The following is a 22,344-nucleotide window of genomic DNA, read 5'->3' on the forward strand; positions in this document are numbered from 1 at the left end:
AAGCTAAGTCTTGACTCAAACACCGTGGCCAAGAATGGCCGTGCCCGTGCCAACAGGACTTGGCGATGGCTCACTTGGGTCGAAGCCCGTTTTAGTTTGGTCGGTCTTCTCCCTTTCTCTCCAAGTTCACAAAGGTGTGCCCTCCTTGTTTTTCACGGACTTGTTAGTGCACAAAGGCCCTTTGTATCTCACTTTCCCCATCAGTTTAAATATTGGAGTAATTGTCTGGATTTTACATATATTTATTTTTAATTCTTCAAGATAGGGGTTCACTTTCTCTCTGGCTGCTATGGAACTTGCTAAGCAGACCAGCCTGGCCTTGAACTCCGTCAACTGCAGCTGAACTAAAGGTGTGAATCACCACACCTTTAGTGTGTGTGTGTGTGTGTATTTTAACGTAAGAATGGTGCTTGTGGGTGTAACACCTGGATTTGTGCTGATGAGCACCGAGGTCCCTTTGGAGGTCACCTTGAACCTTGGAAAGGGACAAGAGCACAGGAGACCACTGACTGATGTCCAGTCTAGACTATGCTGGGCCACAGCATAGACCCACCTTATCTTTCCCCTGGGCAGCAGTGCCCACCAGTGCCTGTGTTACCAGGATTCTGCAGGAGAACACACTAAAAAGTGCACATCCACCCCCGGTCTGCTAAGGCAGGGGGGTTCATGGCTTCATCTTTTTTCAGGATCCTGTGTCAAAGATAAAAGGCTGGAAAGACCACAGTGGTTACCAGCACTTGTTCTTTCAGAGGACCTGAGTTCTGTTCCTGGCAACCACATTAGGTGGCTACCACTTAAATTCCATTTCCGGCGGATCTGATGCCCTCTTCTGGCCTCTGTGGGTACTTCACTGACACACTTTCCCATGACTACAAGTCTTGATAAATTCTCATACCTGCATGCAGATTTTCTTAGGAAAGGTCTCGGCCTAGGCTAGCCTGGTTTTCACAGTATTGCTCCTGCCTCAGCCCCCTGACTACAGAGATGACAGCTCAGCGCCACCAGGCCCAGCTGGATCTCAGAAGCCTGCTCAGCAGAGAAGAGCACTCGCTGCTCTTGCAGGAGACCCAGGCTTTATTCCCAGCGCCCACATGGTAGCAACTCCAGGCCCAGGAGAGCTATTGTGGGCACCAGGCAGGCACATAGGCAAAGCTCGTTATTTTTGTTTTGTTTTTTCAAGACAGGGTTTCTTTGTGTAGCCCTGGCTGTCTCGGAACTCAGAGATCCGCCTGCCTCTGCCTCCTGAGTGCTGGGATTAAAGTGGTACACCACCACCACTGCCCAGTTTATTATTTTAAGAAGGTGTCTGTTCTTGCCAGGCATAGTGGTGGATACCTGTAGTCCCAGCATTTGAGGGGCAGAGATAGGACAGTCACTCCAAGTTCAAGGCTAGCCTGGTCTACACAGTTAATTCTAAACCAGTCAAGGGTAGACAGGGATCTTTAAAAAAAAAAAAAAAAAAGATAGTTTATCCCATTCCAAACTTACCAGAAATTGAAGGTGGTGTTTGAAAGAAAATTTCTTCCTTGGCTGCAAGATTGATGGGGGAGGCAGAAGTGCTTGGATTATCTGGAGGACCTGTTCCTGAGACCTATGAGCTGTCTACCCCACAGAGAACCTGCAGAAAAAGGAATGTGCCGTCCCATGGCTGGTGTCTGGCTTCATACTGCCATCTTCTGGCCATAGTGTAGAATTGCGATGGCTGTGCAGTTACAAGCCCTGTTCTTCCAGAGTAGCTTGGTCCTCAGCGCCCATATTAGGTGGCTTACAACCGCCTGTAACTGCAGCTCCAGGAGATGTGACACCTCTGGCCTCTGGGAGCACCCCAGCTCAGGACAGAAAATGATCCTGTAGCAGTGAGTAGCCAGTAGGAAAACCGTTGTGGCTTCCCAGCAGTGGTAGTGACCGTACGTTGGTGGAAGGGTGGAAAAGAGAGAAGCTGAAAGTCATCCACAGAAGGGGCCACCGTTGCTTCCGTTGCCCGCAGCCTGTCTCTACTTGTCGCGGCTGTGGTGGGCAGGGAAGCTGACACCATGCTCTTGGCTCAGGCTTGGGGTTAGATAGGTTGGTGGTGCCAAGATGCTTCACTACCATGGTGAATGTTTGCCACCACGAGGATTCAAGCCCCTCTTGCTTGAACCTTCCCTCCACCCCAGACTTCACTGCCTTCCCAGACATAAGGCCCATGCCCTGCCATGGGAGTTAAGAGACCTGGGTTCTAATTTCACTTCCCTCAGTGGCTGGATATCTTCAGAGAAGGGAAGCATCATTCTGGTGCATGGTGGGGGCCATCCTGTGTTGAGTGACCTCTTAAGCTGGCATCTCGAAGGGTTTAATGAGGTAACAACCACTAGATTGGTCAGGTCCAGGCAGGGCATTGGTGGTACGTACCAGGAAAGGACAGTTTGTCCAGAGCCACTTCACAGATGGCGGGCGTTAGAGGGGGTGTGAACTGCAGCTTCCTCAGGCCAGGTCTCCACACACCAGAGGTGGAGCAGCTGTCCCCAGCATTGAGCTTGAAGAGAAAAGCAGGCAGCTGGGGCGAGTGGAAAACTGCAGCTGAATGGAGGGCAATGTTGTTGAAGGGGCAATGCAATGCGCAGGCACCGCACCTACCGCAGCTGCAGGGGTGATGCGCAGGCACCGCATCTGCTGCAGGTGGCCATGACAGGAGGATGCTCTTCCCACTTGCCGAACTTCTTTCAGGCTGTCTGAGGGCAGCTCTGCAGTGCAGAGCAGAGCAGAAAGCAATGGAAAAGACAAATGATGGGACCAACATGAGCATCTTTCATGCCAACTCTGTAAGTGACCAGCAGGGTCTCTATGCAAGACTGTTCCAGCCATAGCAAGAGTTGGCCCCAAGTCTCCTGGTTTTTAGGACCCTCCCTCTCCCCCATGTCCTGGTTCTCCTTGGGAGGAGCCACACACTCTACTTGGAGGACCTTAGAAATTTCAACGTTCAGAGCTGGCGGTGCCCCCGTGCTGTCTCTCCAGGCTGTGATCCAAGAACAGCAGCAAGCTTCTGGCTGCAGAAGACAGGTTCTCAGTCTATAGCTTCATCTGTGGATCAAAGGCACAGGCCCCCAGGGATGTGAAAGCCAGTATACCTGCATGCCTCACCCCCCCACAGAGGTACATTTGGAGCCCCGTGTATAGTGCCGCTTCCTCCCAGGCTCCTCATTGTGTTCGAATGTAACAGCACATGTGTGCGATGTGTGTGTGGTCACCCTGAAGGAAGGGAGCCCTGGTAGAAAGCTCCACGGGCTGAGAGTGTAAGAACTGGACTTTCACCTGGCAGTGCCCACACAGAACAGACTACGCAGCCTCAGCCCCTGCTTCTATAAGTCATGCCCTAACCACCTGCCAGAGAAGTCACCGTGAGAAAGCTTTCGCTGCAAGGACAGAACCCAGGTCCTCTCCAGGTTCTCCTTGCCAAGAGACCAGACCCTGCTGGCTGATCCACTCCACACAGGTTTCTCGGAAGATGAGGAAGGGGAGGGAGCAGAAAGTCTAAGTTCCACATTGAGCCCTCCTAAGGTAGCCACATTGATCACATGGAAGGGCAGAAACTGAGACCTGGGTCCTCGTTGAGATTCAATGTCCCCCTCACATACTACACAGGGAGCCCTTCTGTCCTTAGGACTTTGTCATAAGCTGAGTTTGTAACTCTGAAACAGAACATTAAAATCGAATTCTTTCTCCTACTACTACTTTCCCTCCCTCCCTCCCTCCCTCCCTCCCTCCCTCCCTCCCTCCCTCCCTCCCTCCCTTCCTTCCTCCTCCTTCCCCTCAGTTTGCCTGGCTTCATATTTAACTCTGCCTGGCCTCTACAGTAATCAGGTGAAGTGGTTTTGTTTTCAAGATAGGGTTTCTCAGCCGGGCGGTGGTGGCGCATGCCTTTAATCCCAGCACTTGGGAGGCAGAGGCACGCAGATCTCTGTGAGTTTGAGACCAGCCTGGTCTACAAGAGCTAGTTCCAGGACAGGCTCCAAAACCACAGAGAAACCCTGTCTCGAAAAAAAAATGGATAGGGTTTTTCTGTGTATATCCCTAGCTGTCCTGGAACTCACACTGTAGACCAGGCTGGCTTTGAACTCAAAGATCCACCTGCCTCTGCCTCCAAAGTACTGTGCTACCACTGTGTGTTTGCTGGGCCAGAACAGGCCTCTGGGCAGCTACCTGTCTAGTCTGTCCACTGCGTAATATGCCAGGAACTCTGCACAACTAACCAGTAAGGACAACCTGAAGAAACAGTCATTTGGACAAAAACAATTACTGTTTCTCTTGAGATCTGCAGAGCTGAAAAACATCTGTGACCAGTAATGAGGTCAGGTCTGCATACCTGGTCACTGACATCACCCATGAGAATGTGCCACCTGGTCTCCAGTTACCTGTTTCTAGAAAATAATCAATTCCCGGTAGCCTTGTCCTCTGCCTGGTCATTTTGTGAACAGCTAGCTCATCAATAAAATTCTTTGTCATGCACCACCTGTCCCTTGCCTGGTTGGCTTTTTCAGGCTCTAAGCAGAATTCGTCATGGTGCTCATGTGGTGAGAGGGAGTCAGTTCTCTTCCACCACGTGGGTCCGATCAAAAACAGGTCATCAGGCATCTTAGTGAGCTCCGTCTGCCCTTTTAAAAGGCAAAGAAGCCCTCAAATGCACACAAGCATCTGGCTTTATAGTAAGTGGCATTCTCAATAGGATTTTTGTTTTTGTTTTTTGAGACAGGGTTTCTCTGTATAACAGCTCTGGCTGTCCTGTAACTTGCTTTGTAGTCCAAGCTGTCCTCAAACTCATAGAGATCCGCCTGACTCTGCCTCCTGAGTGCTAGGATTAAAGGCGTGCGCCACCGCCACTCTCTTGGTGGGATTTTTCTCAGTGTCAAGGGAGCTCAATCAAATGGTTGTCATTTATTCCCTTGTCAGTACAACTGTTTTCTTTCTGAGCCCAGCCAGCAGAAGAAAACTCATACAGCCTTGCCAGCAGATCCAGCCCAAGGCCAGCAGATGTCTTAGACCACAGAGGTCCCAGTCTCATCATTTGCCATGGGGAGAAGCATTTACTGAGTGCCAGCCACCCAGAGAACCTTGCTCTCACTCAAATGTCCCTCTCAGAGTTCACATGGCCACAGGGAAGTCCCTGGTAAGACAGTTGCTAAGCTGTTGCAGTTAGGTTGCTATGGCTGTGATAAACACTGTAACCAAAAGCAACCTGGGGAAGAAAACGTTTATTTGGCTTGCAGGTCACAGTCCATTCATCATCAGAGAAGCCAAGGCAGGAAACTAGAGGCAGGAACTGAAGCAGAGGTCAGAGACCAGTACCATGAGCTTGCCTGGCTTGCTTTCTTATGTCACTCGGGATACTGCCCTGGGGACAGAAGTGGGGTGGGAGTGGCCGCATCCTCCCACATCAATCATCAATCAAGAAAATGCCTTACTGTCTTCCCTACAGGCCAGCAGGACAGAGGCATTTTCTCAGTTGAAGGACTTCCCCAGGTAACTCTAGCTTGTATAAAATTGACAAACTGAGGTAACGGCTAACTGCAGATCGCATTTCTAGATCCTGCAAGTGCAGAAGGGCATTTCCCTTCACCCACTTTGCCTTGTATCTTTTGTTTCCAGATAGGGTTTCTCTCTGTAGCCCTGGATGTCCCGGACCTCAGAGATCTGCCTCTTCCTCCCAAGTCTGGGATTAAAAGTGTGTGCCACCATACCCAGCTTACTTTGCCTTGTTTTAAAATATTGACTATTGAAGTCATTTCCATTGTCCTCAATTCTCTGAACAACTGGTCTAACACAAGACTAATAACTTTAAGGCTAATTTCTTATTCTCCTGCCGTTGCAATCAGTATTAAATTACTGGTGCATAGCCATCATGTGGAGAAAGAACCATGGTGTGTGGACAGGCTGCAAATACCATGAGACCCTGGAAAAAGGCAGACAAACCAGGATTCCAGATTGCCAAAAGCATGTTTGTGGGTAGCAACGAGACCAGTGGACCCCCCCCAATCTGTGCGAGCAGAAAGGAGCTTCTGGAGTGAGGACAAACACAATTTAAGCTAATGCCTGCTTTTCTCAAGCTAATACTAAAGATGTCAAGATGGTTCCTGGCACTGTTGGCACCAGGTGCAGGGTCTAAAGCTTCACATATTCCAATTAGCTATCATCCAATGGGGAACAAAGGGAGGAGACCAGACCACAATAGTTATGGCTACAGTCAGGTTACGTTGAATCCCTGCATGTTATAGTGTGCTTAAAAGGACACAAGATGCATCTGTTTCTAGTTGAAACACTCTTCTATATCCCAATTCACAGGAAATCAACAGTCAGAAAAATTAGAAAATTTATATTAACTGTCAACTGGGCAGTGGTGGTGCATACCTTTAAGCCCAGCACTCAGGGAAGCAGAGGCAGGCAGATCTTTGTGAGTTTGAGGTCAGCCTGGTCTACAGAGTGAGTTCCAGGACAACCAAGGCTGCCCAAAGAAACCCTGTCTCAAAAAAACAAAAACTAAATGACAAAAAAAAGACTTAAATTAACTATCACTGCAGAATTTTGTCATTTAAAAAAAAAGACAGACAGACAGACGGAGCAGGTGACAACTCTCCTGCTCAGAGAGTAAAGGCGCTTGCGACCACGACTCACAATCTGAGTTCAACTTCCAGGACCCACATTGTAGGAGGAGGAAACCAACTTTCAAAAGTGCACCATGGCAGGTCTGCCCCCAATCAATTAAAAATAGTAATTAAGTTTTAATGGGGGGGGTGGAGAGATGGCTCAGCAGTTAAGAGCACTGGCTGCTCTTCTAGAGGACCAAGGTTCAATTCCCAGCACCCATATAGCAGCTTGCAACTGTAACTCCAGCTCCAGAGGTTCTAACACCCTCACACAGATACACATGAAGGCAAACCACCAATGTATATAAAATAAAAATAAAGTATAAAAAAAACTTAATGGGGCTGAGATGGTTCATGGATTAAGAGCATGCACCGCTGGGAAGAGGACATGAGTTCACTGCTCAGTACCGACATCCACTTGTAAATCTACAACCACTGGTAACTACAGCTCCAGGGAGATCCCTGGGCTCAAGGCCACTCACAGTCATGTGCATATGCTACCCCCTGGTAAGACAGTTGCTAAGGTGTCCCAGTTAGGTTGCTATGGCTGTGATAAACACTGTAACCAAAAGCAACCTGGGGAAGAAAACGTTTATTTGGCTTGCAGGTCACAGTCCATTCATCATCATTTTAAAGCTTTTTTAAAATGAAAGACATCCTGGTCATGGCAGCTCTTGACTATAACCTCGGCATTTAGCAGGCTGAGGCAGGAGAATTCTTGTACCCACCAGTACCGTTGGGCCACATAGTAAGTTCTGTCTCCAACACCCCTACCAGAACATCCTCAAACCAAATCAAAACGGAGGGAAAAGAAAATCCATGGACATCAACATGTAGAAGAATGAAAATAGACCCATATCTATCACCATACACAAAACTTAAATCCAAATGGATCAAAGACCTCAACATAAAGCCAGCCACACTGAACCTCATAGAAGAGAAAGTGGGAAGCACACTCGAATGCACTGGCACAGGGAACCACTTCCTAAATATAACCCCAGTAGCACAGACACTGAGAGAAACAATTAATAAATGGGACCTCTTGAAACTGAAAAGCCTCTGTAAAGCAAAGGACACGGTCAACAAGACAAAATAACAGCCTACAAAATGGGAAAAGATCTTCACCAACCCCACATAAGACAGAGCTCTGATTTCCAAAATATACAAAGAACTCAAGAAACTGGTCATCAAAAGAACAAATAATCCAATAAAAAAAAATGGAGTACAGACCTAAATAGAAAACTCTCAACAGAGGAATCTAAAATGGCTGAAAGACACTTAAGGAAATGCTCAACATCCTTAGTCATCAGAGAAATGCAAATCAAAACAACTCTGAAATTCCATCTTACAGCTGTAAGAATGGCCAAGATCAAAAACACTGATGACAACTTGTGCTGGAGAGGTTGTGGGGTAAAGGGAACACTTCTGCATTGCTGGTGGAAATGCAAGCTGGTACGACCCCTTTGGATATCAGTGTGGTGATTTCTCAGAAAATTAGGAAACAACCTTCCTCAAGACCCAGTAATACCACTTTTGGGACATGTGCTCAACTATGTTCATAGCAGCTTTGTTTGTCATAGCCAGAACCTGGAAACAACCTAAATGTCCTTTGACTGAAGAATTGGTAAGGAAAATGTGGTACATTTACACAATGGAGTACTACACAGCAGAAAAAAATAATGACAACTTGAATTTTGCAGGCAAATGGATGAAGCTAGAAAACATCATTTTAAGTGAGGTAACCCAGACCCAGAAAGACAATCATCATAGGTACTTACTCATAAGTAGTTTTTAAACATAAAGCAAAGAAAACCAGCCTAAAAATCACAATCCCAGAGAACCTACACAACAATGAGGACCCTAAGAGAGACATACATGGATCTAATCTACATGGGAAGTAGAAAAAGACAAGATCTCCTGAGTAAATTGGGAGCATGGGAACCTTGGAAGAGAGGTTGAAGGGGAGGGGAGAGGCAGGGAGGGGAGCAGAGAAAAATGTAGAGCTCAACAAAAATCAATACAATTTAGATAGATAGATAGATAGATAGATAGATAGATAGATAGATATAGATATAGATAGATGATAATCTAGCCAGACAGTACAAACAAAGCAAAGCTGGTTTGTGAGTCATACAATGGAGGCACCCCGCCAGTGGCCCTGCTGTTAGTGACAAAACAAGGCAGCCACCTTCAGGTGCTTTGAAAAGGTCCTTTTGTTTCAGCAAAAAAAAAAACGCTTTGGAAAGAAAGCAGAAGCCTTTTGTTTACCTTCATATCCTTTGACCATGTGCTCACTGAGCTGAGCTCACCCAGAAATACAGACCCAAGCCCATCTCTCCTGGATTAGGGCTTTAAACTGAGCATACTCAAAAATGTGCCTGACCTGACCCTTAAGTGCCTTCCCTTGTGAGTCATACAGAAGCCCTGAATAAATCCCCGCAGCAGCTCCTTTGTTTGAGGAGGATGCTGCTCCCGGCTGTGTTCATCACCACTGACTGATACACTGTGACAGTTTGTCCCAGAAGGCAGGCAGCCACTAAGTGACTAATGAATGGGTAGTGGATAGAGTGGGCGCATGTTGGACAAAAGGATGATTCATGCCCTGGATGAAACCAAGCAAGTTTTCAACACTGCTTAGACCGTGGGTGGTGGGTTAATGTTCAGGGTCAGCCTGTCTGGATACCTCTAGGCAAGTCTGAGGTTGTTTCCTGAGAGGTGTATCTGAGGGGGGAGACCCACCCTGAATCCAGGCAGCACAATCCCATGAACTGACTAAAAAGGGACAAAGGAGCAAGAGAGTGTCTGCTCTGCTGGACTATAGACACACTGTAAGCAACTTCTTCACACTCCGCCACCATGATGCCATTATGATGGACTGTCTCCCAGTAGACCATTAGCCCAAGTAAACTGTCCCTTGAGGTGCTTTTTCAGATGTTTTGTTATATCAATGAGAAAAGTAACCAATAGATTATACTTTTTATTTTATTTTAAACATTATGTGCATAGTGTTCTGTCTGCATGTATGCCTGCAAGCCAGAAGAGGGCGCGTTACTGATAGTTATGAGCCACCATGTGGTTGCTGGAAATTGAATTCAGGTCCTCTTGAAGAACAGCCAGTGAGTCATCTTTCCAGCCCATTTTTTTAATTAACTTATTTAAGTGTACAATGTTCTGTCTGCATGCATGCCTACAAACCAGAAGAGGGTACCAGATATCTTTATAGATGGTTGCAAAAGCCACCATGTGGTTGCTGGGAATTGAACTCAGAACCTCTGGAAGAGCAGTCAGTGCTCTTAACCTCTGAACCATCTCTCCAGCCCCCTTTAATTTATTTTTGAGACAGGTTTTTCTGTGTACTGTTTGGCTGTCCTGGAACTCACTCCATGAAACAGGCTGGCCTTGAATTCAGACATCCACCTGCCTCTGCCTCCTGATTGCTGGGATTGAAAGCTTGTTCTACTACATCAACCCAGCATAATTTTAAGATTTATTTTTTGGGGCTGGAGAGATGGCTCAGCGGTTAAGAGCACTGGCTGTTCTTCTAGAGGTCCTGAGTTCAATTCCCAGCAACCACATGGTGGCTCACAACCATCTGTACTGAGATCTGGCGCCCTCCTCTGGCGTGCGGGCATACATCAAGGCAGAATGTTGTATACATAATAAATAAATAAATCTTAAAAAAAAGAAAAAAAAAGATTTATTTTTTGTTTTACTATTTTTGAGACAAGGTTTCCTACATAGAATTAGCTCTCCTAGAATTTTCTCTGTAGACCAGGCTGGTCTTGAACTCAGAGAGATCCACCTGCTTCTGCTTCCTGAGTGCTGGGATTAAAGATGTGTGACACTATCCAGTAGGTTAAAGGTTTTTATTTTATATATGTGTGGCTTTGCCTACATGCATGTCTGTGTACCACATGCATGTAGTGCCCTCAGGGGTCAGAAGAGGGCATTGGGTCAGATTCTCTTAAAACTACAGACTGAAAATAGACCATTGCGAGCCACTCTATGGGTGTTGGGAATCGAACCTAGACTGTCTGCAAGAGTGCAAGTGTTGAGTCATCTCTCTAACCTGCAGGGTAAAACTTTACACTGTGTGTGTGTGTGTGTGTGTGTGTGTGTGTCGATAGGGATCAAATCCAGGGTTTGGGGCATGCTAGGCAAGCACTTTACCATATCCCCAGCCTAGTTCCAGAACTTTCCACTTAAGATTTTCAGATTGTTTACCATGAAATAATGAATGCCAATAGGTAAAAGACAACTTCAGACCACGCTTCTATGTGGCAGGAGCAGGTCCAGATCGTCCCGAAGTGCCTTTAACACAAAGTTTATGTGATATAGAATGGCTTTTCCTGGAAATGTCACTGTACAGAATACACTAGTCAAGTCTGGGGCTGGGGAGTTGGCTCAATGAGTGCAGAGCTGCCATGAAGTGAAGCAGGAGTTCAGATCCCCTGCAGCGCGTCCTTAACCCCCTTGCCGTGGGCTTCGCTGGCCAGCCAGCCTAGAGGAAAGGGTAAACTCCAAGTTCAATGAGATATCCTGTCTCAAAAAAAAAAAAAAAATGGAGGGGCTAGCAAGATGGCCCAGGAAGTAAAAACCTCTGGAACCCAAAAGGTAGGAGAGAACCTACTTCTGCAAGCTGTCTTCTGACTTTCACATGTGCACTGTAACATGCATGTTACCCCCCCCCCCCATAAATGTACTGTTTTTAAAGATGTAGAGCAAGAGAGGGAAACAGCAACACGGCTCTCTGGCCTCCCTGTGCACACTCACAGGTGAGGGTACTCAGATCCATAGCTTTAAACCATTTACTTATACTTTTTAAAGTGAGAACAATTTTTTAAAAGTTAATTTTATGGGTATGTGGTTCTTCATTTTTGAAATTGAAATGTGTGTTCTGAATGTATGTATGTGTATCATGTGCCTGCCTTGTACCAGAGGAGCTTGGAGAGGATGTCGTGGTGTGGGAAGTCCTTCTGTATATGTGTTGCTTTTATTGGTTAATGAATAAAGAAGCTGTCTTGACCTGTGATAGGACAGAATGGAGCTAGATGGGGAAGACCAAACTGAATGCTGGGAGGAAGGCGGCAGAGGCAGGAAATGCCATATAGCCACCAGAGGGGAAAGACGTGAGCTGCCAGTTGGAACCTTGCCAATAGGCCACGAGCATGATGGTAAAATATAAAATAATAGAACTGAGTTAATTTAGGAGATAAGAGTGATCTAGAAATATGCATAAGCTAATAGGGCAAGCAGTGATTTAATTAATAGTTTCTGTGCAGTTGAGTCTGGGCAACCGGGAACAAACAAGAAGGTTCCTACAACAGTGTTGGATCGCCCAGAACTGGAGTTACAGGTGATCCAGAAGGCTGTGAACTGCAGGGCTAGGAACTAAAACCTCTGTAAGGTCAGCAAATGCTCTTAGCTGCTGAGCCATCCCTCCAGCCCCTCCCTATGCTATTTTTTTTAAAGCAACCTTTTTTTTAAGATTTATTTATTTATTAAGTGTACTGTCTCAAAAAAAAAAGTATACAGTGTTCTGCCTGTATGCATGCCTGCAGGCCAGTAGAGGGCACCAGATCTCAGTACAGATGGTTGTGAGCCATCATGTGGTTGCTGGGAATTGAACTCAGGACCTTTGGAAGAACAGGCAGCGCTCTTAACCACTGAGCCATCTCTCCAGCCCTCCCTATGCTATTTTAAATGTCACTAAATGGTTATCTGGTCAAAGAGCTTTAATAAAGGGATGGCATGGATTGATTCTCTATAATCTACAGCTTGAAGCCCCAGGCATTCTGGAGTGTCGAGCTGAGCAGTCCCAGAATTCCCCCTCAGTCAGCCAGATGCACACACATGAGTGCAGTGTGCAAATATCAACCACACAGGAGGCGAGAATTTGACCAGTGACTACCGGCAGGTGCCGACTGGCGGGCTTCTGAGGCTGAGGAAGAACCTGGACTGGCCTGGACCGACGGATCAGAAGTGGACATCATAAGCATCTTCTACCACGGGATGGCTACATAGACGCTAAGATTCCAATCGGTTTGATTCCTGCGGCTTCTCTAACTCTTTTGAGGCCAGTCTGTGTGTGGGTAGTGAAGACAGCAAATGCTCACACTCAGGCCGGAACGTGCAAGTGGAGTCTAGAGAGCAGCTTCAGAGTTAGAGATCTTCCCACCAGGTGGGGCCCAGGGAGTGGACACAAGTCAGGCTTGGCTGTAGTGCTCTCACTGAGCCGTCTGACACAGCGTCAAATGGTGTTTTCATAAAATCCTCAGGTTAATTTGTGGGGCCTCTATCATGCTGGGACTTCAATTAGCAGGAAGCCCAGTGCCAAGAATGAGTGTCCTCTCTGTTTGAACTTTGGAGAGTCATTTCTGGTTTTGTTCTGAGCCAGCCGCCACCATCACTCACTTCCAGTGGCAAGAGCCCCTCACAGCTCATCTCCAGGAGCACTGCTTTTCTAGGAGTCTGGCGTCTGAGTTCTGATGAGGACTCTAATTTGGCAGACGCCCTGAATTTCATTGTGAAATTCCTTGGACTTCTATGAAGATACGAAGATATTGTTTTGCCTGCTTTTTTTCACTTTGTATTATTTTCATTCCCCAACTCAGAACATTTATCCTTAGTAGCCTCATTTACTTTTAGGGTGTTGCACAGTGCAGGCTGCCTTGAACTCCCTGTGACCAGGCTCAGCCTCCTGGGTGCTGGGACTGCAGACATGCGCCATCCTTCCCTAGACACCTAGCAGCCTTGTTTTGTCTGACTGCGTGTCTGTGCACCAGAAGCATGTAGGGCCCTTGGAGGCCAGAAGAGAACATTGGATCCCCAGGAACTGGATTTTCAGTTGTGAGCTGCCATGTGAGTTACCAGAAATTGAACGCAGGACATCTGGAAGAGCAGATATGGTCTTAACTGCCTTGGTCTTATTTCCTTTGCAACAGGGTGTCATGACCCACGCTAACCTTGGTCACCATACTGCTGAGAACCCTTTTGCTTTCACCTCCCAAGTGACTTAGTCATGAACTTTTTGTATGTGGATGCATGCGGTGTGCATGCGTGCGGTGTGCAAGCGTGCGGTGTGCAAGCGTGCGGTGTGCAAGCGTGCGGTGTGCAAGCGTGCGGTGTGCATGCGTGTGGTGTGCATGTGTTGCAACTTGAATAAGAATCTCCTCCCCACCCCTGGTTCAAGTGTTTGAATACTTGGTCCTTAGCTGGAACTATCTTGGAAGCATTAGGAGGCGTGACCCTGCTGGAGGAGGTATGTTACTATGAGCAGGCTTAATTTAAAAAATGGTGTGAAAAAAGGAGGCTAAGAATTCAAAAGAGAGTGGGGGGGGTATATAGGAAGACTTGAAGGAAGAAGGGGGAGATGGTAGAGTTGTATTACAATCTCAAAAAATAATTTGAAAAGTGCCTATTTTGTTTTTCAAGACAGGGCTTTTCTGTGTACCCCTGGCTTTCAAAATCTGCTCCTCAGATTACTTTTGTGCAGCTGCACACATTGGCAAAGGTAGCCTTCCTAGCACTAGTGCCAATCCCGACCTCCTGTGCTAGGCCTCAGCCACAGTTCTCAGTTCTGACAGGGCTATCTGAACTTAGCAACGAGAGAAGCCCAGTGTGATGTCGCATGCTTTAAACCACATCAACTTAGAGGCTGAGGCAGGAAAACAGAGGAGTGTGAGGCAGTCTGAGGTTAGTCTAGGCTACACAGTGAGACTTTGACTCAAACACAGACAAAAAAAAAGATTTTTAATTTATAAATTCATTTAAAATTGAATTCTGCTCCCTTGGCTATACTTGGTCTACTCAAAGTGGATATAGTAGAAGCATCAATGTGTCCCTTCCCATCGGGTGACATGGTGACGGTGCGGCGCGGTCCTGTCAATCATGGAGGGGCATATCTACCACGCTCTCTCAGGAGCTCATAAATGTCAGACCTGCCCCGTGAGTGCAAATCCAAGTCCACACCTCCCCTGCTCCTGGCCCTGCAGACTCAGGAAGCCCTGTCATCCTTTTCTTCCTCTGCACTAAGTTGAGGAAAAAAAAAAAAAACCAACCCTTCCCTCACCCCACACCAGGGTGTTAAGAACAGAGCAAAATGCCCTAAAGGTAAAGTTCATTAGCAGAATTCACACTTTACATATGCAAGATCCGGGTTCTCTCCCCCAGCACATGAAAGACAAATCTCTCTCCCAAATTGCTAAATCTACAGAGGCAAAAGCTGATCAAGCCCAAACACATTAAATTCCACATATTCACACTAGATACGTCATAATCCAATTTCTAAAAACTGAACAAAATTTGGCACACCACCAACTTTAATCCCAGCACTCTGAAAGCAGAGGCAGGCAGATCTCAGAGTTCAAGGTCAACCTGGTCTACAGAGTGAGTTCCAGGACAGCCAGAACTGCGGAGAATCCCTGTCATGGGGGAGGAGGGGGATGACACACAACACCGAACAAAAGACTTGAAATCAGAGGGACATGACACCTGGATCTACGAGTGACAGCCTCCAATGACAATAGCTCCCTCAGCACATCAACAGAAGGCAGAAGGAATAGTAAAGCCCTTTTCAAATCCTGAAAGAGAATAAACTGATGACAAAAGACCGAGACTGAGTGAGGCAGCAAGATCAGGAGTTCAAGGCAATCTTTGGATACATAAAACTTTAGGCTAGCCTTGGCTACATAGCAATTTCCAGGCCAGCCTGGATATAAAGGATGTCTCAAAACAACCAACACACACACACACTTTAAATAGCGAAGGCCTTCTTGACCAAAACAACAAAATAAGAGTTATCACAATACTAGATTTTAAAATGCATCCCGCGAAGCTACTGTGCGCAAAGCAGAACGGCGTTGTCATAGAAACAGGTCCATCAGAGCCCAGTCACAGAATCCACACATTCATGGTTGACCGGTTTAAGGGAAAACGATAGTCTCCAATAAACGGTGTGGAGGAAGTTAGCTAAACACCACATCCATGTACCACCCACTAATCAGTAATTCAATAATTATCTCAGAACAGATTCAAGATAAGATCAGACCCAAAACTTGGAAACAACTAAAAGCAAATCTATAGAAAACTTTTTATGACTCTGGGCTAGGCTAGAGTTCTTAGCTAGGACCCCAAACACAGGCGACCAAACCAGGAATTAGAGAATGAGATTGAATCAAACTAAAAAGCTTATCCACAGCAAAGTGGGAAAAAAAAAAAAAAAAAAAAAAAAAAAAAAAAAAAAAAAAAAAAAAAAAACAAAGAGAAAGCCTACAGAGTGGAAAAAAAAATTTTTAAGTAAGGTTTCACTATGTAGGTTAGCATTGAATTTGAATGTAGCCTAGGCTGGTTTCAAACTTGAGGTAATCCTTCTGCCTTAGTTTCCTGAGTGTGAAATTATAGGTGTATGCTCCCATATCCATAGGGAGAAAATATCATTGAGTCATACATGTAATATAAATTATATTGGTAAGTTGTCAAGTGCTCCCATATCCATAGGGAGAAAATATCATTGAGTCATACATGTAATATAAATTATATTGGTAAGTTGTCAAGTGCTGTTGACCCTTGTTGAAAATGGACTCGGGATGGGCAATGGTGGCCTACACCTTAAACCCACCACTCAGGAGACAGAGAAAGGTGGATCTCTGAGTTCAAGGCTAGCCTTGTGAGTACCAGGACAGCCAGGCCAATTCAGAGAGACCCCGTCTCGAAAACAAAACAAACAAGAAACAAAAACAAAAAAGACAAAAACAATTCAAAGTAAACTTTTCCATTCTTTTGGAGATTGGGAGTAGGGTAAGGGGGTGTTTCACCAGATTGTCCAAGATGACCTGAAACTTGCAATCAATCCTTGCCTGGGTGTGCTCAGAGCTAGGAACTGGGCGTGTGCCAGCACACCCTGCTCAGTGAAAATAATTTGGATGAAGGCAAGTAAAACTCATGGGAAAAGTTAGCCAAAGGAGATTAAAAAAAAAAAAAAAAAAAAAAAAAAAAAACTTCCATGAATGAAGCAACCCAAGTGGGCACAGAACTCAGAGGCCCATCCTGCCATTAAAGACAAACTAGGAAGGGCACAGTCTGGGTTCTACTGTGGTAGTCTAACTGCTGACAGGTGGCTGTATGTGCCACAGTCACAAGAATTGGCAACCCCCCCCCCCACACACACACACACACAAAGCAGGGTGTTTTTCTGTAACAGCCTTGGCTGTCCTGGAACTGACAAGAGACCCATCTGCCTCTGCCTCTGCCTCCCAAGTGCTAGGATTGAAGATGAGTAATGGACTGCTCTGTCCCTTTAAGAGACAGGCCACGCCCACTCCCTCCTCCACCCAAGGCAAACTGATCAGCTTCCAGCCTGAGTCTCTTCCCATCTCCCTCTCAAAGAGGCAGCTTCTGTCTCTCCCCATTTCTCCCCTTCCCCCCTCTGCACACACAACACAATACCGGCTTTTATGTGATGTTGGGATCATACACCTAGTCATATCTTTTTACAGAAAGTAAACTGCATTTTTATTCAGAAGGGTTTTTTATTATTATTAAGGTATACTTAAACGTTGCAAAGCAGAGCTTACCTTGTTGGTCCCACATGTGTCTCGTTTTGTAGACGGTAACACTTCCTGAGGTATAGTCTTCTCTCCTCCCACGTGTATACATCCAAAGAACCATCAGTAAATGTAGAGATGACGTGGAGGGGATCCTTCAAAGGACACCCAGATGTGAGTGGGCAGGAGTCAAAGTGACATCAAAATACAGGGAAAGGGCCCATGGGATGGCCCATCAGGTACAGGCACTTGCTAGTGAGCCTGGTACTCCGAGTTCCATCCCTCGAGTCAGTGGAAGGGTGGAAAGAGAAAAGTACTAACTCCGGAAAGCTGGCCTCTGGCCTCTGTGTGGGCATGCATATGCACATGTCCCAACAGTCATAAGCTAAAAAACATAATTCCATACAGGTGGTGGTGACGCACGCCTTTAATCCCAGCACTCTGGGAGGCAAGGACAGGCAGATCTGTGAGTACGAGGCCAGCCGGGTCTACAAGAGCTAGTTCCAGGACAGGCTCCAGAGCTACAGAAAAACCCTGTCTCAAAAAAAGCAAAAACAACAAACAAACAAACAAACAAAAACAAAACAACAACAACAACAACAACAACAAAAACCCACCACTGGAAAGGAGGCACCCCAGACATACCACTAGTAATTTCATGGTCCTTTGCAGGCAGCCTTCAAATCTCTGCAGCTGGATGCCTTGCATGTTATAGACAAATAGAGATGACTTGCTTGAAAACACAATTGCATTCTTATCGCTGACTCCCATCCATCCTAGGCCCTCGATATAATATGGTAACCAGAAGGCTGTAACTTTATGAACTGGTCCATGCAAAACACAAAGTAGGTGGGCAACTTCTGAATCATACCCCTACTTCCATGGGACTCTAACCTGGTAGAGACCATGAAGACAGTCCAGTGAACTGACAGATCCATGGCCTTGACCATGGAAAAGCAGACTATGACAATGACAGTTTGAACAATCAATAATAGCCCGAACACTGGAAAGACACCTGTACTGAGAAAGGACATTAGAACCCAGTGTCTAATACATGATATAAATGTGTTGTGGGACAATGGCCTTGTACCCTGTCAATTGTATTGTTTTAATAAAACGTCAGTTGACCAGTAGCCAGGCAGGAAGTATAGGCGGGACAACCAGGCCTCAAACTCAGTTCTGCCTGCCTTTGCTTCCCAAGCGCTGGCATTAAAGGCATGTGCTACTACTGCCTGGCTACACATTTTTTTAAAAGAGACTTTTACAGGGCTGGGTGGTGGTGTTTCACACCTTTAATCACAATACTTGGCAGAGGCAGGTGGGTCTCTAGGTTAGAGGCCAATCTGGTCTACATAGTGAGTTTCAGGACAGCCTGGGCTACATAGAGAAACCCTTCTCAAAAAACAAACAAACAAACAAAAATCCCAAAACAAAACAATACATGGTAGCATATGTCTTTAACCCCAGCAGTCAGGAGATAGAGGCAGGCTAATCTCTGAGTTTGAAGATAGCATGGTCCACACAGTGAGTTCCAGGCCAGCCAGGACTACATATGACTTTGACTCAAACATACACACATATATAAAGGAGGGAGATTTTCTAAGTCCTAAACCACTCTTCCCCAACGACTCTCTGGGGTGTCAACATTATCCTTTTTCCTTATTATCTGATAAAATTCAGTTTTCTCTCCACTATCTCTGTCCAAATTATGGAGTCCACATTAGTAAATATTAGAGTGCTGGAGAGATGGCTCAGTGGCTAAGGGCACTGGCTGTTCTTGCAGAGGACCTGGGTTCAATTCCCAGCACCCACATGACAATCCACAACTGTCTGTAACTCCAGTGCCAGGGGATCTGACACTTTCATGCAGATGTACATGCAAGCAAAACACCCAATACACACAAAACAAGAATAAAACATTAAAAATAATAAACATTTGAAAGAAGCAAAAATGTTGTCTGAGGTTTTCTGTACAGCCTGGTTCCCGCAATTGTTAAGTCCCAAAGAAATCACACTGAGGTCTAATTAGTTATAAACTGATTGGCCGATTATCTCAGGATTTTTATTAACTCTTATAACATATTAGCCCATTATTCTTGCCTATGTTAGCCACATGGCTCAGTACCTTTTTCAGCGAGGCAGTCACAGCTTGCTTGCTCTGTGACTGGGCCAGGACTGCTGAGGAATGACTTCCTTCTTCCCAAAATTCTTCTGTTCTCATTGACCCACTTCTACTTCCTGTCTGGTTGTCCTGCCTATACTTCCTGCCTGGCTACTGTCCAATCAGTGTTTATTTAAAATATAACTGACAGAATACAGACCATTGTCCCACACCACAGAAATGTAAAATCACTTAGAAAAAGTGTGTGTTGTATGTATATTTGTGCATGGGTATGTGGATGTGCACACCCGTGAGTACACGTCAGGCATCCTGCTCCCTCGGTCTCCACCTCATTCCCTTGAGGTAGTCTCTTATTGAGCCTGGAGCAAGGCTGACTAACAGCCAGCAAGTCCCAGTCACCCTTTTGTTTCCAACCCCAACAGCACTGGAGCCACCAACACAGTTAGGTACTTTTTATTACCCACTTTTTATGTGATTGCCAGGGATTTGAACTCAGGTCTTCACGCTTGCACAGCAAACACCCCTATACTAAGACATCTCGCCCCAGGCCTCTAGAAAAATTTAATTTTTTTTTAAAGAACAGCTTAAGAGCATAGTGAGGGTGGCACACATCTTTAATCCCAACACTTGAGAGACAGAGAGAGTCAGGAGGATCTCTGAGTTCCAGGCCAGCCTGGTCTACAAAGCAAGTTCTAGGACAGCCAGGCTACACAAAGAGACCTTGTCTTGAAAAGCCAAACCAAACCAAAACAAAGAAAGACAAGATGGCTTAGGAAAGGTCCATGAGGTTAGGTCAGCTGTCATTTATCCCTGTGCTGTGACTGACTCTCAGGTTTGCAGACACGACTCCGAGAGGACAAACAGTTTTGACAGTGATGGGACCTCAGACTGGCCAGTGTTTTGTTCTGTATGCCTACTCTAGAGTTGGGGGGTCACTTACCAAGACAAATGGGCCATCCTTTGTAAGGACAGCTTCCAGCGACCCACAGGAAGCAGACATGGCGTTAGTCGTCACGACAGTTCCACACCTTGATGGTTGATTCCATATCTACAGTGATTGCAATGTGCATCTCAGAGGGGGTAGCCACTCTCTCAATCTTGGTAGACTGTGCTGGGCTTGCCCAGGTCATAACACCCTGCAGAACAAGGGTAGCCATGTGTCTGAGGAGCTATTTCCACTGCTTTCACCCACTAACTTTAATTGGAAGCCTTTTCCAGACTGGAACCACTTCTTACACGCAAAGGACACGAAAATTCTAAGCATCTCTAGCTAGGCATGGTGGCACATGCCTGTCACCCCAGCCCAGAGAGGCAGAGGCAGGAGGAACACTGTAAGTTTGAGGCCGGTTTGATTTACAATATCGAGTTACAGACCAGTTGGGGCTGCTCTACAAGGCTATCTCAAAGAAGAAAAAGAGACCCAACAAAAAAGAAAACTATAAACATCTAGATTACTCAGGGGCAGGAGTGGACATGAAAATAGGACATATGCACTATGCTCAGAGATAAGCATTCATTCCACAGACTGTAAAGAAAAACATGGCTGGTAATTCGCCTCAGCAGGCACTTGCCCGCAAACCAGACGATAGGAGTGCAATCCCCAGGACCGCGTGGCGGAAGGAGAGAACTGACTCTCACAAACATGTGTGAAGAACCGTCACCCTGTGCTCAGGCCAGTTTTGCCTTTTCCTAACAGTTGCAGCGTGCAGTGCCTTCTTATTGCCATGTCTCGTGGGGCTAGTGTTTGGTTTTTTATTTATTTATTTATTTATTTAATTTATGTTTTTGAGATGGTCTCTCTACAGTCCTAGCTGCCCTGGAACTCACTATATGTAGACCAGGCTGACGTCAAACTTAGATTTCCACCTACCTCTGCCTCCTGAGAGCTGAGGTTAAAGGCCTTGGCCACCACTTCTGGCTGTATTGACTTTGGTTGGTTGGGTTTTCAAGACATGGATTCTCTGTGTAGCCCTAGCGTCTTGGAACTTACTCTGTAGACCAGGCTGACCTCATCCACCTGCCTCTCCATCCCAAATGCTAGGATTAAAAGCATGCACTAACACACCCCACTTAAAATTGCTTTATAACACACAAAACATATTCACAATGACTCAATCATCACAAAATTTGTTATTGTATCATCAACTCTTATACATTGAAAACAAAACCAGTTTCTCTTCCAGGCTTTTCTTTAGCTTAGAAACATCACACACACAAACACTCTCCACCCCACCCACAAACACACAAATGCACCCATCCACCCACCACCACCCAAAAAGCCAAAAGCATAAATATTAAGGTGATGTGGGAGTGTCATATCAATCTGTTGATTTCATTGGCTGAGCAATAAAAGAAACTGCTTGGCTGGCCCTGATAGGTTAGAACATAGATGGGAGGAGTAAACAGAATAGAATTCTGGGCGGAAGAGGAAGTGAGGTCAGACTCTGCGCTGCTTTCAGAGAGACCGGACAGCCGCCATGCTCTGCTCTCCCAGGCAGCTGCAACCCACGATGGACTTAAGCTAGAATCTTCCCGGTAAGCGCACCTTGGGGTACTTACACACATCATTAGAAATGGGCTAGTCCAGGTGCAAGAATTAGCCTGTAAGGGCTAGAGTTCATGGGCCAAGCAGTTCTTTAAATGAATACAGTTTGTGTGCTGTTATTTCGGGCATAAGCTAGCCAAGCGGCCGGGGTGTTGGGGACGCAGCCCCGCCGCTTCCATATTTCAACATTAAGGGAATTTAATAAAAATATAAACAACAGGGGCTGGAGAGGTGGCTCAGCGGTTAAGAGCACTGGCTGCTCTTCCAGAGGTCCTGAGTTCAATTCCCAGCAACCACATGGTGGCTCACAACCATCTGTACTGAGATCTGGCACCCTCCTCTGGCATGTGGGCATACATGGAGGCAGAATGTTGTATATATAATAAATAAATAAATCTTTAAAAAAAAACTACATACTAAAACTACAAGAGAAATACCCCAAGACTAGGGACATGTCGTAGCTGACAAAGTACTTGTCTCTCTGACACAAAGCCTCGAGTTCAATCCCCAGCATGA

At 46.0% G+C, this 22,344-nt stretch overlaps 1 protein-coding gene across 1 annotated transcript in view; it reads right to left on the minus strand.

The window, feature by feature from the left end:
* Fbxw12 (F-box and WD repeat domain containing 12) overlaps positions 1–22,344 on the minus strand; it is a 35,335-nt gene that overhangs the window by 1,087 nt on the left and 11,904 nt on the right. Inside the window, 7 exon segments of the mRNA XM_050139546.1 lie at positions 2,392–2,559; positions 2,617–2,723; positions 17,192–17,316; positions 17,807–17,985; positions 18,039–18,102; positions 20,224–20,293; positions 20,295–20,419. Coding sequence (XP_049995503.1) covers positions 2,392–2,559; positions 2,617–2,723; positions 17,192–17,316; positions 17,807–17,985; positions 18,039–18,102; positions 20,224–20,293; positions 20,295–20,419 — 838 coding nt within the window.

This window comes from Alexandromys fortis, unplaced genomic scaffold, assembly GCF_014885135.2.
Source record: "Alexandromys fortis isolate MF-2015 unplaced genomic scaffold, M_Fortis_MF-2015_v1.1 scaffold_36, whole genome shotgun sequence".
NCBI classification, from domain to species: Eukaryota; Metazoa; Chordata; class Mammalia; order Rodentia; family Cricetidae; genus Alexandromys; species Alexandromys fortis.